This window comes from Salmo trutta, chromosome 28 (genome assembly GCF_901001165.1).
Source record: "Salmo trutta chromosome 28, fSalTru1.1, whole genome shotgun sequence".
Classification (NCBI taxonomy): domain Eukaryota; kingdom Metazoa; phylum Chordata; class Actinopteri; order Salmoniformes; family Salmonidae; genus Salmo; species Salmo trutta.
Window position 1 is genome coordinate 15,995,107 of NC_042984.1, and position 19,794 is coordinate 16,014,900.

Sequence of the window (19,794 nt, forward strand, 5' to 3'; positions counted from 1 at the left end):
CTCATTTCTCTGAGGTTTCAGTCAATGTTTTTATTCTAATCTAGGTGTGTCCCAGGTGGTACCCATTCCCATATAGTGCACTACAAAGGGCTAAAAGTAGTGCACTATGTAGGAAATAGGGTGCCATTTGGGATGTAGGATAACAATCTGCTGTTCCATATTCAGTTTATATTATCAATAACCAAATTTAATTTGAGGAAATATGTTTGCTTGCGAATTCAAGTGACATTCCCTGTGTGTTAAATGTCGTGAATCTTGTAGTATGTATTTCAAACAATTGTTTTATTATTTGTTATTATTTTTCCGCTCATTGTTAACAACATTTTACAAGTTTAACATCCCTTCTCAGTTGAGGATTTAAATGTCTACCAATTGTTGCTGGATTGAATTGGATCTGTGTGCAGTAAACCATGGCTAGTAAATTGTACCCTGAAGCATATTTGGTTGCAAAGCAAGCACTCTTTATATTGTTGTGTATGGATCTAAGGCAGTTTACATCTGACTAGTTTACTGGCATAATGGATTATAGGAGTTGACGGATGAAGATTGAAATCAGTATTCACCACGCCAATATGTTTCCCTTTATTCCATTAAAACACTATTTCAGCAGCTTTGACTTCCTCCACTTTCAATACATGATTTTTTCCGAACCTTTCCAAGGATGTTATTGTTATATTTAGGTTTAAGGTAGCGTAGGAGTATAATACACATGGGAAATTTACTTTATGGGAAATGAAATTGATCGCTGCAGCATCAAAATGAATGTGTTGAGTTATGTTGAGGTCACTGCAGGCTTAATAAGAAAAATGTTATGTTCTCACATACTGAAACAATACCTGCATGCTTCAAGTTTCAAGTGTTACTAGTCGTATGTACAGTATACACATGGTATACATCATCCAACGAAATGCTTACTTGCAGGTTCCTTCTCGACAATGCAACAACAATAAGAAATAATACAAGATAAGAATACGAACATTAAGTAAATGGCTCATTAGAATAGAATAAACATTTTAGCAGGAAGGCATAATTTATAGTTCAATATTTACACGTGTTTTGGAAAGGGGGGATTGGGGGGCAAGTGTTTAAATTGTGCAGTATTTAGCAATAATAATACGAGTCTGGCATCAGCAGATGGGATGTGTGTCTAGCATAAATGTGTGTCTCTGTGTGTTTTTGGTTTTAGTACCCTTGTGGGGACCAAACATTTTACCAGTCCCCACAAGGAAAAAGTCTAGATTTATGGGTTAGGTTTAGGGTTACAATTAGGGTTAGAGTTTATGTTTAGGGTTAGGAGTTAGGGTTTTGAGGTTAGGGTTTAGGGTTAGGGTTAGGGTTAGGGGTTAGAGAAATAGGGTTTTGAATGGGATTCAATTGTATAGTCCCCACAAGAATAGTAAAACAAACGTGTGTGTGTGTGTGTGTGTGTGTGTGTGTGTGTGTGCGCGCGTGTGTGTGTGCATGTGTCTGTGTGTGTGGATGAGTTTATATCTGTGTGTGTGTGTGTGTTACAATTAGGGTTAGAGTTTATGTTTAGGGTTAGGATTTAGGGTTTTGTCACGTCCTGACCAGCAGATGGAGCTGTTGTAGTAGTTTGGGGGTCAGGACGTGGCAGTCTTGTGTGGGTGTTTTGATTGTTCTGTGTGTCTTGTGACTCCTGATCAGGAACAGCTGGGGATCGTTGTTCTTGATTGGGAGTCATATATGTAGGAGTATGTTTGTCACTGGGGTTTGTGGGTGGTTGTTTTTGCACTGCGTTTATAGCCTGTAAAACTGTTACTGTTGTCAACTTTATTGTTTTTTCAAGTGGATGCTTTACTCTTTTTTGGTAATAAAAAACCATGAGTATTCACATACCTGCTGCGCCTTGGTCCATCTATGAAGACAACCGTTACAGAACCACCCACCACAAAAGGACCAAGCAGCGGAAGAGGAAGGAGCCACAGGAGGTCAACGTGATGGACCAATGGACGTGGGAGCAAATCCTGGACGGAGAGGGACCATGGACTCAGGCTGTGGATTATCGCCTCCCGCAGTGGGAGGTTGAAGCGGCGAGAGCGGAGAGGCGATTCTATGAGGAGAGGGAGCTAAGGAAACCCGAGAGGCAGCCCCAAGATTTTTTTGGGGGGGGCACACGGGTAGCTTGGCCAGGCCAGGGAAGAGCCGTAAGCCAGCTACCCGTGACTGCAGGGAGGTGCATATGAGGTGGAGGGCGCCATGTTACGCTGTGGTACGCACCATCTCACCTATACGGACGCACAGCCCAGTTCGCCCAGTACCAGCGCCCCGCAGGTGCCAGGGCAAGGGGAGCATCGAGCCGGAAGGGGTGATGCCAACCCTGCACTCAAGACCGCCAGTCAACAGTCACCAGAGCTGCCCACCAGTCAACAGTCACCAGAGCTGCCCGCCAGTCAACAGTCACCAGACTGCCCTGAACTGCCAGAGTGGCCAGACTGCCCTGAACTGCCAGAGTGGCCAGACTGCCCTGAACTGCCAGAGTGGCCAGACTGCCCTGAACTGCCAGAGTGGCCAGACTGCCCTCCGGTCCAGCCCGAGTGGCCAGACTGCCCTCCGGTCCAGCCCGAGTGGCCAGACTGCCCTCCGGTCCAGCCCGAGTGGCCAGACTGCCCTCCGGTCCAGCCCGAGTGGCCAGACTGCCCTCTGGTCCAGCCTGAGTGGCCAGACTGCCCTCCGGTCCAGCCCGAGTGGCCCTCCGGTCCAGCCCGAGTGGCCCTCCTGCCCTCCGGTCCAGCCCGAGTGGCCCTCCTGCCCTCCGGTCCAGCCCGAGGGGCCCTCCTGCCCTCCGGCCCAGCCCGAGTGGCCCTCCTGCCCTCCGGCCCAGCCCGAGGGGCCCTCCTGCCCTCCGGCCCAGCCTGAGGGGCCCTCCTGCTCCCTGGCCCAGCCCGAGGGGCTCTCCTGTCCTCCGGCCCAGCCCGAGTGGTCCGTCTGCCAGGGTCAGCCCGAGTGGCCTGTCTGCCCGGCGCAGCTATCGGCGCCATCAAATTGGGCGACGCCGAAGGTGGAGCGAGGTCCACGGCCTGCACCTGAGCCACCTCCAGGATAGGTGGGTTGGGGAGGGAGGGTGTAGCACAGTGCCGTCGGTGACGGTAGCCACCCTCCCTTCCCTCCCTTATTGTTTAAGGGTTAGTGTTTATGGGTTTTGTTGGGGATTTTGTTTGTTGGTGGTTTTTTTTGTTAGGTGCATTCCGGGGTCTGCACCTTGAGGGGGGGGGGGTACTGTCACGTCCTGACCAGCAGATGGAGCTGTTGTAGTAGTTTGGGGGTCAGGACGTGGCAGTCTTGTGTGGGTGTTTTGATTGTTCTGTGTGTCTTGTGACTCCTGATCAGGAACAGCTGGGGATCGTTGTTCTTGATTGGGAGTCATATATGTAGGAGTATGTTTGTCACTGGGGTTTGTGGGTGGTTGTTTTTGCACTGCGTTTATAGCCTGTAAAACTGTTACTGTTGTCAACTTCATTGTTTTTTCAAGTGGATGCTTTACTCTTTTTTGGTAATAAAAAACCATGAGTATTCACATACCTGCTGCGTCTTGGTCCATCTATGAAGACAACCGTTACAGGTTTTGAGGTTAGGGTTTAGGGTTAGGGTTAGGGTTAGGGCTTAGAGAAATAGGGTTTTGAATGGGATTCAATTGTATAGTCCCCACAAGAATAGTAAAACAAACGTGTGTGTGTGCGCGTGTGTGTGTGCATGTGTCTGTGTGTGTGGATGAGTTTATATCTGTGTGTGTGCGTGCGTGTCTTTCCATGTGTGTGTGTGTGTGTGTGTGTGTCTGTGTGTGTGTGTTTATGGGTGTACAGTGAGGGAAAAAAGTATTTGATCCCCTGCTGATTTTGTACGTTTGCCCGCTGACAAAGAAATGATCAGTCTATAATTTAATGGTAGGTTTATTTGAACAGTGAGAGACAGAATAACAACAAAAAAATCCAGAAAAACGCATGTCGAAAATTTTATAAATTGATTTGCATTTTAATGAGGGAAATAAGTATTTGACCCCCTCTCAATCAGAAAGATTTCTGGCTCCCAGGTGTCTTTTATACAGGTAACGAGCTGAGATTAGGAGCACACTCTTAAAGGGAGTGCTCCTAATCTCAGTTTGTTACATGTATAAAAGACACCTGTCCACAGAAGCAATCAATCAATCAGATTCCAAACTTTCCACCATGGCCAAGACCAAAGAGCTCTCCAAGGATGTCAGGGACAAGATTGTAGACCTACACAAGGCTGGAATGGGCTACAAGACCGTCGCCAAGCAGCTTGGTGAGAAGGTGACAACAGTTGGTGCGATTATTCGCAAATGGAAGAAACACAAAATAACTGTCAATCTCCCTCGGCCTGGGGCTTCATGCAAGATCTCACCTCGTGGAGTTGCAATGATCATGAGAACAGTGAGGAATCAGCCCAGAACTACACGGGAGGATCTTGTCAATGATCTCAAGGCAGCTGGGACCATAGTCACCAAGAAAACAATTGGTAACACACTACGCCGTGAAGGACTGAAATCCTGCAGCGCCCGCAAGGTCCCCCTGCTCAAGAAAGCACATATACATGCCCGTCTGAAGTTTGCCAATGAACATCTGAATGATTCAGAGGACAACAGGGTGAAAGTGTTGTGGTCAGATGAGACCAAAATGGAGCTCTTTGGCATCAACTCAACTCGCCGTGTTTGGAGGAGGAGGAATGCTGCCTATGACCCCAAGAACACCATCCCCACCGTCAAACATGGAGGTGTAAACATTATGCTTTGGGGGTGTTTTTCTGCTAAGGGGACAGGACAACTTCACCGCATCAAAGGGACGATGGACGGGGCCATGTACCGTCAAATCTTGGGTGAGAACCTCCTTCCCTCAGCCAGGGCATTGAAAATGGGTCGTGGATGGGTATTCCAGCATGACAATGACCAAAACACACAGCCAAGGCAACAAAGAAGTGGCTCAATAAGAAGCACATTAAGGTCCTGGAGTGGCCTAGCCAGTCTCCAGACCTTAATCCCATAGAAAATCTGTGGAGGGAGCTGAAGGTTTGAGTTGCCAAACGTCAGCCTCGAAACCTTAATGACTTTATTTTATTTATTTATTTTTAATTTATTTCACCTTTATTTAACCAGGTAGGCTAGTTGAGAACAAGTTCTCATTTACAATTGCGACCTGGCCAAGATAAAGCAAAGCAGTTCGACAACATACAAAAACACAGAGTTACACATGGAGTAAAACAACATACAATCAATGATACAGTAGAAAACAAAATAAAAAATAAGGCTATATACAATGTGAGCAGATGATGTGAGATAAGGGAGGTAAAGGCGAAAAAGGCCATGGTGGCGAAGTAAATAAATTATAGCAAGTAAAACACTGGAATGGTAGATTTGTTATTTGAAGAAATGTACAGGTCTATGTACAGGGCTATGTACAGGTGCAGTGATCTGGGAGCTGCTCTGATAGCTGGTGCTTAAAGTTAGTGAGGGAGATAAGTGTTTCCAGTTTCAGAGATTTTTGTAGTTCGTTCCAATCATTGGCAGCAGAGAACTGGAAGGATAGACGACCAAAGGAGGAGTTGGCTTTAGGGGTGACCAGAGAGATATACCTGCTGGAGCGCGTGCTACAGGTGGGTGCTGCTATGGTGACCAGTGAGCGGAGATAAGGGGGGACTTTACCTAGCAGGGTCTTGTAGATGACCTGGAGCCAATTTGTTTGGCGACGATTATGAAGCCAGGGCCAGCCAACGAGAGCGTACAGGTCGCAATGGTGGGTAGTATATGGGGCTTTGGTGACAAAATGGATGGCACTGTGATAGAATGCATCCAGGTTGTTGAGTAGGGTATTGGAGGCTATTTTGTAAATGACATCGCCGATGTCGAGGATTGGTAGGATGGTCAGTTTTACGAGGGTATGTTTGGCAGCATGAGTGAAGGATGCTTTGTTGCGAAATAGGAAGCCAATTCTAGATTTAACTTTGGATTGGAGATGATTGATGTGAGTCTGGAAGGAGAGTTTACAGTCTAACCAGACACCTAGGTATTTGTAGTTGTCCACAAATTCTAAGTCAGAACCGTCCAGAGAAGTGATGCTGGACAGGCGGGCAGGTGCAGGCAGCGATCGGTTGAAGAGCATGCATTTAGTTTTACTAGTATTTAGGAGCAGTTGGAGACCACGGAAGGAGAGTTGTATGGCATTGAAGCTCGTCTGGAGGGTTGTTAACACAGTGTCCAAAGAAGGGCCAGAAGTATACAGAATGGTGTCGTCTGCGTAGAGGTGGATGAGAGATTCACCAGCAGCAAGAGCGACATCATTGATGTATACAGAGAAAAGAGTTTGCCCAAGAATTGAACCCTGTGGTACCCCCATAGAGACTGCCAGAGGTCCGGACAGCAGGCCCTCCGATTTGACACACTGAACTCTATCAGTGAAGTAGTTGGTGAACCAGGCGACGCAATCGTTTGAGAAACCAAGGCTACTGAGTCTGCCGATGAGGATGTGGTGATTAACAGAGTCAAAAGCTTTGGCCAGGTCAATGAATACGGCAGCACAGTATTGTTTCTTATCGATGGCGGTTACGATGTCGTTTAGGACCTTGAGTGTGGCTGAGGTGAACCCATGACCAGCTCTGAAACCAGATTGCATAGCGGAGAGGGTGCGGTGGGATTCAAAATGGTCGGTAATCTGTTTGTTGACTTGGCTTTCGAAGACCTTAGAAAGGCAGGGTAGGATGGATATAGGTCTGTAGCAATTTGGGTCAAGAGTGTAACCTCCTTTGAAGAGGGGGATGACAGCAGCTGCTTTCCAATCTAAGGGAATCTCAGACGACACGAAAGAGAGGTTGAACAGGCTAGTAATAGGGGTTGCAACAATTTCGGCAGATAATTTTAGAAAGAAAGGGTCCAGATTGTCAAGCCCAGCTGATTTGTAGGGGTCCAGATTTTGCAGCTCTTTCAGAACATCAGCTGAATGGATTTGGGAGAAGGAGAAATGGGGGAGGCTTGGGCGAGTAGCTGTGGGGGGTGCAGTGCTGTTGAATGCAGTAGGGTTAGTTAGGTGGAAAGCATGGCCAGCCGTAGAAAAATGCTTATTGAAATTCTCAATTATAGTGGGCTTATCGGTGGTGACAGAGTTTCCTATCCTCGGTGCAGTGGGCAGTTGGGAGGAGGTGTTCTTATTCTCCATGGACTTTACAATGTCCCAGAACTTTTTAGAGTTTGAGTTGCAGGAAGCAAATTTCTGTTTGAAAAAGCTAGCCTTGGCGTTTCTAACTGCCTGTGTGTATTGGTTTCTAACTTCCCTGAAAAGTTGCATATCGCGGGGGCAGTTCGATGCTAATGCAGAACGCCACAGGATATTTTTGTGTTGGTTAAGGGCAGTCAGGTCTGGGGAGAACCAAGGGCTATATCTGACTTGCAGAAGATCTGCAAAGAGGAGTGGGACAAAATCCCTCCTGAGATGTGGGCAAACCTGGTGGCCAACTACAAGAAACATCTGACCTCTGTGATTGCCAACAAGGGTTTTGTCACCAAGTACTAAGTCATGTTTTGCAGAGGGGTCAAATATTTATTTCCCTCATTAAAATGCAAATCAATTTAGAACATTTTAAACATGTGTTTTTCTGGATTTTTTTGTTGTTATTCTGTCTCTCACTGTTCAAATAAACCTACCATTAAAATTATAAACTGATCATTTCTTTGTCAGTGGGCAAACATACAAAATCAGCAGGGGATCAAATACTTTTTTCCCTCACTGTATATCTGTGTGTGTGTTCATGCGTGTGTGTGTGTGTGTGTGCGTGTGTCTGTGTATGTGGATCAGTGAATGAGTGTTTATCTGTGTGGGTGTATGCGTAGGTGAGCGAGTGCATGTGTGCTAAGGTGCAAAGAGTCAGTGCAGGTGGTCAGTCCAGTTCAAGTGTTCAGTAGTCTGATGGCTTGTAGATAGAAACTATCTCTGAGCCTGTTGGTATCAAACCTCATGCTCCATGTGGGGTCCTTGATAATGCTGCATGTCAAGTGTTCTGGTGGTAAATGTACAGAATCTCTTTTTCAAATCAAGGATGAAAACACAAGGAGATTTCTGTGCGCCACGATTAATCTCAAGATAATGCGCCTATAGAATATAGAATTTACATCCTGATTTATATCTTATAGCTTTTTCTCTTTTCCACTTCAGATCCCTACGTCAAAGTGTCCCTCATCTGTGACGGGAGGCGTTTGAAAAAGAAGAAGACGACCATCAAGAAGAACACTCTGAACCCCACGTACAACGAGGCCATCATCTTCGACATCCCCCCAGACAGCATGGACCACGTCAGCCTGCACATCTCTGTCATGGACTATGACTTGTGCGTATAACACTTTGATTTAATCTTGGCATCCATAAGACAAATCTGGCATGCACTTGGCCAGCTACTTGGTAACAGTCTGTCAAGCACTGTCAAAAAATTCAACTCAGATGGTTCTATCAGAATATTCAGCATCTGTGTAGTTTGCACAATACGCCCCCTAGAATAGAACACGGCGTATGATGTCTATTTAAAAAATAAAAAGAAACACAACAAATAGAAAGAATAGATCAGGAGTCAGAACATTCAATTCACTGGTTGAATGGAAGCACTGAGGGTAGTCTTTATCAACTAACGTGGCAGCTGCCGACTCTCGAACTGACTCTAATTTGAGGGTATCAGCCAGGTCATCCTTGTTTTGTACCAGTCCGTCTCTTAGATCCAGGATTATGATGTGGAAGAACAGAGATCCCTTCTGGTCTGGACTTTGTTGGTGCCATTAGCATTTGTAGTTGTTTCTTCATCCCATTTACATTTCAGACATTATCTCTCCAAGAGATATGGAAATGTCTCCTTTTAACCATAACTTTATCTTCTCATGAACTACAACTGCTAATTATCACCACTCCCTTTTAACTTTACATCTTGCAGCCGTATCCTCTGATAACTAAATATATACTTGTTATAAGGGTTGGAGATGGGGTGAAATAATTTTGCCAAATTAGCTTTTTTAATATGAATGCAAAGATCTTACATTGGTGTGTTCCCAAAGTATTTTTTTATTCTATTTTGTAAAACAAATTCAGCTATGAAATCAATCCTGCATTTTGTAATGTAGTGTCTCTGAAGAGCAGGATTAGCTGTACTGTTGTGTTGACATTGTGTGTGTTGTCTGGCCCCTGCAGGGTAGGTCACAATGAGATCATTGGTGTGAACCGTGTGGGGTGCAGTGCTGAGGGGCTTGGCAAGGGCCACTGGAACGAGATGCTGGCGTACCCACGCAAGCCCATTGCACACTGGCACCCCCTACTGGAGGCCAAGAAATCAGAGAAAGAGGTTAGTTCATACAGCACGCTGCATTGTGTGAAGAATTCGTAGGCATGAATATTGCATATAGTAAAAAATATAGAGACTTTTTTTCAAGGATCACATGTAGGATAAATAGTCAATGTCAGAAATTGTAACAGTGTAATATCTATCTTCTAACTGAAGTGTGTGTGTGTGTGTGTGTGTGTGTGTGTGTGTGTGTGTTTGTTTGTTTGTTTGTTTGTTTGTTTGTTTGTTTGTGTGTGTTTGTGTCTGTGTACGTGTATGTGTGTGTCTGTGTACTGCAGTGGAAAACGCGGACGGCCAGTTTAGACAGCCAGGGCTCTTGCCCCTCCCCCAGGCCTCCTTCTAGCCCCTGAGCAGAAGCACCTGTGACCCTAGTGAAAAGGTCTCCTCTCTCTCCTACTAATCCTACATCCTGTCTGGTCTGTCTGCCTGCGCCTGAGGAGAAACATAACCCCACTCAGTCCCTTTCTCAGTCTTCACTCTCCCTCAAGTGTAGCAGCAAAGTGATCCCGTTCCCAAGAACTGATCCTGGATCAGCATCGCTGTCAGTTGTTTGTGACGTAACAATGCTTTTTTTGAATCAACATGAAGTGTTGAAGTTAGGTTTACTGATCTGGAGTCAATCCCAGTAATTGGGGTGCTTTGGTTTGGTTTTATCCTGGGCTTCTCTCATCAAGTGAGTCCCCAAAGGGGGAGCTTGTTGTCTGAGTGGAACGACAGACTGCCGGTTCCGAGTGTATCTATCTATGGGTTGAGTCCAAATGAATGTGATCACAGTTCTCTCACAGGGACTTGTCCAACACACTGGAGAGAGAGAGAGAGAGAGAGAGAGAGAGAGAGAGAGAGAGAGAGAGAGAGAGAGAGAGAGAGAGAGAGAATATAAATATATATATAGGGGAAACATAGTGAGAAAGCCAGTCAGTGGTCATTACAAGCTGTCACTTTATATTTGATCAGTTGGTCAAAATCTGTTGCTTTCCTAAAGATAGGAAATGAAAGACTGGATTGACCTAAGGAATATCTAAAGCCGTCTGCCCTTACTATCTATCTACTAATGTTGTGTGGCAGTAACAAAAACACTGAGGCACAAATAAATGTGTAGTTCTTTTAACAAACATTAATTGTCATATTAACCAAGCCAAAGAAGGCAACAAAAAAAAACATATTTCACAATAGTACCTATGTTGAATATTTTCTCAATGTAAACCATTACATGTTCAGGAGTAATGAGCAGAACTTAAAGGGATGGTTCTGACCAGTCAAATAGTGTTCATCAACTTTATATATTGTCATAACGAAAAAAATATGTGCAACACATCATACAAGCACATTGCAACACCATTGGTGCATGGCGCATCCTGAGAGAGTCTTTCTATGGAACGAAAAATGGTTAAACAGCACACAGACTCCGAACCACCCGTACCTCTCCTCCTGTTTTTTTCCTTGTTAGTCTTGGTGCCCTTGCCTATTCCATCGCAGAGTGTATTCTCATTACTCCTGCTCCCATAGTTTTCCCTCTCAGCTGAACGTATCGCACATCTTCAGCACCTTCTTACTGTATTCTGTCCCTGGGGTTGGTTTGAACTGTACAGCACAGTCCTCTTTCTGCTAATGTAAAGTTTGTATTTCCCACCAGAATACAAAGTAGATATACATTGGCTTGCGAAAGTATTCACCCCCCTTGGCATTTTTCTTATTTTGTTGCCTTACAACATGGAATAAAATAGATTTTTGGCCGGTTTGTATCGTTTGATTTACACAACATGCCTACCACTTTGAAGATGCAAAATATTTTTTATTGTGAAACAAACAAGAAATAAGACAAAAAAAAACACAACAATTGAGCGTGCATAACTATTCACCCCCCCAAAGTCAATACTTTGTAGAGCCACCTTTTGCAGCACTTACAGCTGCAAGTCTCTTAGGGTATGTCTCTATAAGCTTGGCACATCTAGCCACTGGGATTTTTGCCCAATCTTCAAGGCAAAACTGCTCCAGCTCCTTCCAGTTGGATGGGTTCCGCTGGTGTAGAGCAATCTTTAAGTCATTATCTTTGGTCTCTTTGTTGCCTCTCTGATTAATGCCCTCCTTGCCTGGTCCGTGAGTTTTGGTGGGCGGCCATCTCTTGGCAGGTTTGTTATGGTGCCATATTCTTTCAATTTTTTAATAATGGATTTAATGGTGCTCCGTGGGATGTTCAAAGTTTTGGATATTTTTTTATAACCCAACCCTGATCTGTACTTCTCCACAACTTTGTCCCTGACCTGGTTGGAGAGCTCCTTGGTCTTCATGGTGCTGCTTGCTTGGTGGTTACCCTTGATTAGTGGTGTTGCAGACTGTGGGGCCTTTCAGAACAGGTGTATATATACTGAGAACATGTGACAGATCATTTGACACTAGATTGCACAAAGGTGGACTTTATTTAACTAATTTTGTGACTTCTGAAGGTAATTGGTTGCACCAGATCTTATTTAGGGGCTTCATAGCAAAGGGGTTGAATACATATTCACGCACCACTTTTCCGTTTTTTATTTTTTTGAATTTTTAGAAACAAGTCATGTTTTCCATTTCACTTCACTAATTTGGACTATTTTGTGTATGTCCATTACATGAAATCCAAATAAAAATCCATTTAAATTACAGATTGTAATGCAACAAAATAGGAAAAATGCCAAGGGGATGAATACTTCTGCAAGGCACTGTAAATCTAGTATTGTTGTGTTGTGGGAGTTTTCCTTATCCTTAAGTGTTCAGAACTCTCCTCCAAAAGAGGAGAACATCACCCACCGGGGGACCAATAATCAACTATTCATTTTATATTTATTTTGTATCATGAGGCACCATGGAAACTAGTGGTTTGTAATGAGCTGACTTTGAATCTGCCCTTCATACAAGGACCAGTTTATTGGATATTGTTGAGGAGCTTGATCTGAATCCAAACAAATGATTTGCATTATTGAACCCTTTTCCCAATGCTTCGACAAAATCCAATTAGTCGGCCTTTACATGTAGGCAGTCATGTATGTAGCTACTTCTATTGTATGCCATACATGTGTACTATCGGACCTAATGGAAGAATATTTAAAAAGGTTAAAGGAATCCTGGTTTGATTATGATGGCTATGTAATATTTATATTTCTTTCTACATTGTGGTACTATGATGAGTGCAGAACAACCTAATATTTGATATCCTGTCAATAGCCAAATATGTATTAAACAGACAAAAGAAAACAAACTGATTGGTGTATAGTGTTTTGGTGCCAAATGTGCTTGTAGCAAAGGTAGACTATAATTTGCTCTGGGACAAAAATAAGGAAAGTAATGTCAATCATCAAAATGAATATTTTCTTTCCAGTGAGAGTTATTATTTTCTGTGCTATGTAGTGAATGTATTGTTTCAATTATTAGAACAAATACATCATTGATTACAAATGTTTTTTAATAATAAAATGTGCAACTGAAAGTAGGCTACCATTTGAGGGGTATTTTAGTAATATCTTCAATTTGATTAGAAGGATTCTTGTTTATCCCAGTTGGGTTATGTAAGATGTAATACAAATCAGGAATCTTTATCAATGTTGTTTTATGTTGACTGTGACAGTGTTTTGATTTGACATTGGCAAGCACATGTTTGAAAGCAGGTCTGCCTATAATGTGGGTATCAGGAAATGGGTGTTGTTTGTAGTACATGAGGAGCATTTCTGAGTAGCATTCTTCTCTACGTTTATCCCTTGAGTGCTCTAAACTGAAGCTTCTTTCTCCATGCATTCTGTCTACAGAACTTTGGCACTGACCGTATGGTAGTAGTTGTTTGTGAATCAAAGAGGTAATTGTAACTCAGTGATAGTAAAATCGAAAATGGTCATGGCAAGGTGGCTTCTGCCTGACCACAGCTGCAGAGCAGAAGCATGTTTTAAGATGGTATAAATCAAACAGAGAGGATATGGAAGAACCATGGGAAAAGTGAACAAGGAAAATGGTTAAAGTGAATGAACTAAATAGACACACAATAGATCACTGTTTTAGCTATTCCTCCTAGAGAGAGCAGGAGTTAACCTTGTTTACTTTGTCTACACTGTCTAAGAGACAGACAGACAGACAGACAGACAGACAGACAGACAGACAGACAGACAGACAGACAGACAGACAGACAGACAGACAGACAGACAGACAGACAGACAGACAGACAGACAGACAGACAGACAGACAGACAGACAGACAGACAGTGTGGGGGAAACTGGCCAATAGATAGTGAAAGGCCGATGTCTTGCAGTGAGTCAGTGACATTTCTCTAATTGGCAGTTGGTGAGACACAATTCAATGAGTCACTTGTTGGATTCCCTCACATCAGTATTGTTTCTTTCTGCACAATGTGATTAATTGGGTTTCCTCACATAGTATGTATAGTTACAGTAATGGTTACAATCCTGCTAAGATTCCTCCTGTCATTACTGGCAGACTCCTGATATCTGATTCACTACAGTTTGTTGGATGGTTGGATTCCCTCACACCACTAAAATCAAATCAAATTACATGTTTCACATGCGCCGAATACAACAGTGAAATGCTTACTTACAAGCCCTTAACCAACAATGCAGTTTTAAGAAAAATACCCCCCAAAAATATGAAATAAAGTAAGAAATAGTTAAAGAGCAGCAGTAAAATAACAATAGTGAGGCTTTAGACAGGAGGCACCCGCACACTGCATTACTGTTTTTTTCTTCTTTTTTTTCTGCTCAATGTGATTCTTCAGTTGTTCTCACATACAGTATATAGGTATATACTTGCTGGTTATATTCCTGAGATTCATGACATTTCTGTACCGATATCTGACTCCCAAGTTTGTTTCTATTTGACAAAAATTGTTGAAATAACTGACTGTAGATTTTGTTCTTCCTCTGTTTCAGTAACGTGCGTTTAATAATGATGATGATCTTATGTTCTGATAATATAGCCTAGTGTGTTTGTTTCCATAGTAGGTATCATACTAAATCGATTTAGCCTCAGTTTATGGACTGTTTTAAAGACCTTATTGCTTTGGCTATTATTGTTATCGTTATGTTCCTCAATATGATGTTGTATCCCTGCCATTCCTCATGGATAGCTCTGACTTTCCAATTTTCTATTGAAGATTTGTACTTGTAATATAACTGTTTGACAACTGTTCTTGTAATTGAAGCCAAATGTTGTTAGTTCAGATAAGGGGTTTTATTTTTGGTTGCTTTTAAATCCTGAATCGTTATGACTCATAATATGAGGTCCAATGTGTAATAAACTGATCAAAAAACTATAATTGTATCTGTAGTTTTTATATATATATATATATATATATATATATATATAACATTTAATTGATGAGCAGTATTGCAGCAACAGAAGACATGTTTTGAATTATGGTGGTGCAAAGTTAGGTTCAAAACATGGAATACTAATTCTAATTTTAAGATTTCACCTAAGATTGAACTTTTTAGTGAAATAATTGTATTCTTTGTGCAAATAAACGTATAATTTAGCTGGAGGCTGTCAATTTCACAACTACGTATCTCAAAGTGTACAACAAAGGGACCAAGCAGCAGGAAAGAGAAAATGGTTTGAACTATTGTCACAGTTGTCGTCGGTGAAGGAGGACCAAAACGCAGCAGGTACGTGTATGCTCATCTTGATTTTTATTCACTTCCAAAAATGAACGTACAAAAATAACAAACAAACGAAACCACGAACGAACGAACAACAAACAGTCTGGCAAAGCCTAAGGCTCAACACAGAACAATCACCCACGAATCACAAACACAAACACACCCCAATATATGGGACTCTCAATCAAAGGCAGATAGACAACACCTGCCTTCAACTGAGAGTCCCAACCCCAATCAACACAACATAGAAACACACTCACCAGACTACACATAGAAATACATAAACATAGACTATAAACCAAAACCCCGGAAATACTACATCAAACACCCTTTAAACAAACACACCACCCTGAACCACATAAAACAAATACCCTCTGCCACGCCCTGACCAAACTACAAAACAATTAACCTTATATACTGGCCAGGACGTGACAGTACCCCCCCTTAAAGGTGCTACCCCGGAAGCACCTTAACAAAAAATAACCCCAAACAACACAAAAAGAAAAATTCCCATTTTCTAAAGGGAGGGAAGGGAGGGTGGCTGCCGTCAACGACGGCACTGTGCTACACCCCCCCTCCCCAACCCACCTATTTTTGGAGGTGGCTCCGGCTCAGGCCGTTCCAGGCTGTCTGGGCAGTCTGGCAGCTCGGGACAGTCTGGGCAGTCTGGCAGCTCGGGACAGTCTGGGCAGTCTGGCAACTCGGGACAGTCTGGGCAGTCTGGCCACTCCGGCAGTTCAGGGCAGTCTGGCCACTCCGGCAGTTCAGGGCAGTCTGGCCACTCCGGCAGTTCAGGGCAGTCTGGCCACTCCGGCAGTTCAGGGCAGTCTGGCCACTCCGGCAGTTCAGGGCAGTCTGGCCACTCCGGCAGTTCAGGGCAGTCTGGCCACTCCGGCAGTTCAGCGCAGTCTGGCCACTCCGGCAGTTCAGCGCAGTCTGGCCACTCCGGCAGTTCAGCGCAGTCTGGCCACTCCGGCAGTTCAGCGCAGTCTGGCCACTCCAGCAGTTCAGCGCAGTCTGGCCACTCCGACGACTGTTGACTGGCGGGCAGCTCCGACGACTGTTGACTGGCGGGCAGCTCCGACGACTGTTGACTGGCGGGCAGCTCCGACGACTGTTGACTGGCGGGCAGCTCTGACGACTGTTGACTGGCGAGGCTGGGTTTACGCACTTGCAGGCTAGTGCGGGGAGCGGGAACAGGACGAGTCGGACTGGGTTGACGCACTTCCGGGTCCGCACGAGAGACAGGAGCTGGAAACCCAGGGCTATGGAGGCGCACAGCCGGTCTAGATCTTACCTCCTGCACAACCCGCCTTGGCTGGATGGAACTAGTAGCCCTGTACGAGCGGAGTGCTCGTACAGGGCAGACTGGGCTGTGCAGGGGCCTGATGGTAGCCGTGCGTAGAGCGGGAGTTGGGTAGCCTGGTCCTCGGAGGCGTACCGGCGACCAGATGCGCTGCGCAGGCATCCTCCTACCAGGCTGGATGCCCGCTCTAGCACGGCACCTGCGAGGGGCTGGAATAACTCGCACCGGACTGTGCGTGCGTATGGGTGAGAGTGCGCTTCTCAGCGAAACATGGCGCTCCCCACCTCATACGCTCCTCCATATAACCACGGGTAGCTGGCCTCCGGCTCTTCCTACGCCTAGCCAAACTACCCGTGTGCCCCCCCAAATTTTTTTATTGGGGGTGCCTCTCGTGCTTCTCCCTCAGCGCGTCTCTGGCCTCGTACCACCGCCTCTCTGCCTTGGCTGCCTCAATTTCCCACTGCGGGCGGCGATACTCCCCAGCCTGGTGCCAAGGTCCGGCCCCGTCCAGAACTTCCTCCCAAGTCCACTTCTCCCGCCAGTCCAACTCGAAAACCGTCCGCTCCTTCCTCTGCTGCTTGGTCCTTGAGTGGTGGGTGATTCTGTCACGGTTGTCGTCGGTGAAGGAGGACCAAAACGCAGCAGGTACGTGTATGCTCATCTTGAGTTTTATTGACTACAAAAAATGAACGTACAAAATAACAAAACAAAAAGAATGAACAAACAACTACTAACAGTCTGGCTAGCATAGGCTCAACACAGAACAATCACCCACGAATCACAAACACAAACACACCCCAATATATGGGACTCTCAATCAAAGGCAGATAGACAACACCTGCCTTCAACTGAGAGTCCCAACCCCAATCAACACAACATAGAAACACACTCACCAGACTACACATAGAAATACATAAACATAGACTATAAACCAAAACCCCGGAAATACTACATCAAACACCCTTTAAACAAACACACCACCCTGAACCACATAAAACAAATACCCTCTGCCACGCCCTGACCAAACTACAAAACAATTAACCTTATATACTGGCCAGGACGTGACAACTATAAAATATAAACACAACATTTTTAAGTGTTGTTCCCATGTTTCATGAGGCTGAAATAAAAGATCCCAGAAATGTACAAAAATCTTATTTCTCAAAAATGTTGTGCACAAATTTGTTTGCATCCCTGCTAGTGAGCATTTTTCCTTTGCCAAGATAATCCATCCACCTGAGAGGTGTGGCATATCAAGAAGCTGATTAAACAGCATGATCATTACGCAGATGCTCCTTGTGCTGGGGACAATAAAATGTGCAGTTTTGTCACACAACACAATGCCACAGATGTCTCAAGTTGAGGGAGCGTCAATTGGCATGCTGATTGCAGGAATGTCCACCAGAGCAGTTGCCAAAAAAATAAAATGTTAATTTCTCTGCCATAAGCCGCCTCCAACATTGTTTTAGAGAATTTAGCAGTACGTCCAACTGGCCTCACAACCCCAGACCACGTGTAATCACGCCAACCCAGTAACCGAGTAAGATTCGGGAGGTAAGGCAATAAATAGGCCATAGTAATAATTACAATTTAGCATTAACACTGGAGTGATAGATGTGCAGAAGATGATGTGCAAGTAGAGATACTGTTGTGCAAGGAGCAAAAAAATAAATAACAATATGGGGATGAGGTAGTTGGGTGGGCTATTTACAGATGGGCTGTGTACAGGTGCAATGATCGGTAAGCTGCTCTGACAGCTGATGCTTAAAGTTAGTGAGGGATATATAAGTCTTCTGTGTCAGTGATTGTTGCAATTCGTTCCAGTCATTGACAGCAGAGAACTGGAAGGAAAGGCGGCCAAAGGAGGAGTTGGCTTTTGGGGATGACCAGTGAAATATACCTGCTGGAGCGCGTACTACGGGTGGGTGTTGCTATGGTGACCAGTGAGCTGAGATAAGGAGGGGCTTTACCTAGCAAAGACTTATAGATGACCTGGAGCCAGTGGGTTTGGCAACGAATATGAAGCGAGGGCCAGCCAACGAGAGCATACAGGTCGCAGTGGTGGGTAGTATATGGGGTTTGGTGACAAAACGGATGGCACTGTGACAGACTACATCCAATTTGCTGAGTAGAGTGTTGGAGGCTATTTTGTAAATGACATCGCCGAAGTCAAGGATCGGTAGTATAGACAGTTTTACGCGGGTATGTTTAGCAGCATAAGTGAAGGAGGCTTTGTTGCGAAATAGGAAGCCGATTCTAGGAAGGAGAGTTTACAGTCTAACCAGACACCAAGGTATTTGTAGTTTTCCACATATTCTAAGTCAGAACCGTCCAGAGTAGTGATGCTAGACGGGCAGGCGGGTGCGGGCAGCGATCGGTTGAAGAGCATGCATTTAGTTTTACTGCACAGTACTGTCTTTTATCGATGGTGGTTATGATATCGGTTAGGACCTTGAGCGTGGCTGAGGTGCACCCATGACCAGCTCGGAAACTAGATTGCATAGCGGAGAAGGTATGGTGGGATTCGAAATGGTCGGTGATCTGTTTGTTAACTTGGCTTTCGAAGACTTTAGAAAGGCAGTAACAGTTTGGGTCTAGAGTGTCTCCCCCTTTGAAGAGGGTGATCACCGCGGCAGCTTTGCAATCTTTAGGGATCTCAGACGATACGAAAGAGAGGTTGAACAGGCTTGTAATAGGGGTTGCAACAATTGCGGCGGATAATTTTATAAAGAGAGGGTCCAGATTGTTTTATAATTATACTGAGGGAGAAAGTATCAGCACCTACTCTATTAACATCAATGTCACTGTCACAGCCTCACAAGGAGAAAGACGTGTGTTGTTTATTATCTCAACGTTGTTCGGTGGTCTGGTTCAGTGGTAGTGAACAACAGTGATTGATTCAGAGTGAGATTGACAGGGAGAGATACTGAGAATGAGAAGTAATAATAACAACTGATTATTTTTCCTCTCTGTCTCAGTTTCACTTTCTCTACTTCTCTCTTGAGTCACTTGTTGGATTGGAATGAATCTCACTGAAGGAAAAAAAATGAATTGATTTGTTCAAATTACTAATGCAGGAGTCGAGCCAGCGGCACCCTGGGAGGAATATTGAAGAAAGAGAAAGAGAGCCAAAGGGATCAGGAAGAGTTTAATGATGAGCAAATTATTCCATTTCATTCAAGCAAATCTTATTTGTATTCTCACAATATTTTCCCCATATTTTTCAACGCTATATTCTGAATGGCCTCAAAAGAAGAAAATAACCGTAACCGATTTACCTTATGGTCATAATGAATGGATAGATTGGAGCATGAACTTTTCATGGAAACATTACCATTTCAATTAACTTTAATAGAAATGACTGATACCTTGATTACTGTAGCTAAAAATACTGTGGGCCTACAGCAGACAGGAGGGAGCTGCATATTTATTCCACTTCCTGGACACGTCATCACACTCAACATATACTGTAATCAAAACTTGGCATTATCAGTGAAGACAGGTCATAGAATA

At 44.3% G+C, this 19,794-nt stretch overlaps 1 protein-coding gene across 1 annotated transcript in view; it reads left to right on the forward strand.

Annotated features, from left to right (window-relative positions):
- The window catches only part of LOC115165609 (synaptotagmin-6), a 98,065-nt gene extending 87,891 nt beyond the window's left edge, over window positions 1-10,174 (forward strand). The window contains exons 5-7 of the mRNA XM_029718827.1: window positions 8,175-8,346; window positions 9,192-9,342; window positions 9,621-10,174. Coding sequence (XP_029574687.1) covers window positions 8,175-8,346; window positions 9,192-9,342; window positions 9,621-9,692 — 395 coding nt within the window. The 3' untranslated portion in view covers window positions 9,693-10,174. The remainder of the gene's footprint in view (window positions 1-8,174; window positions 8,347-9,191; window positions 9,343-9,620) is intronic.
- Window positions 10,175-19,794: the final 9,620 nt, after the last annotated feature.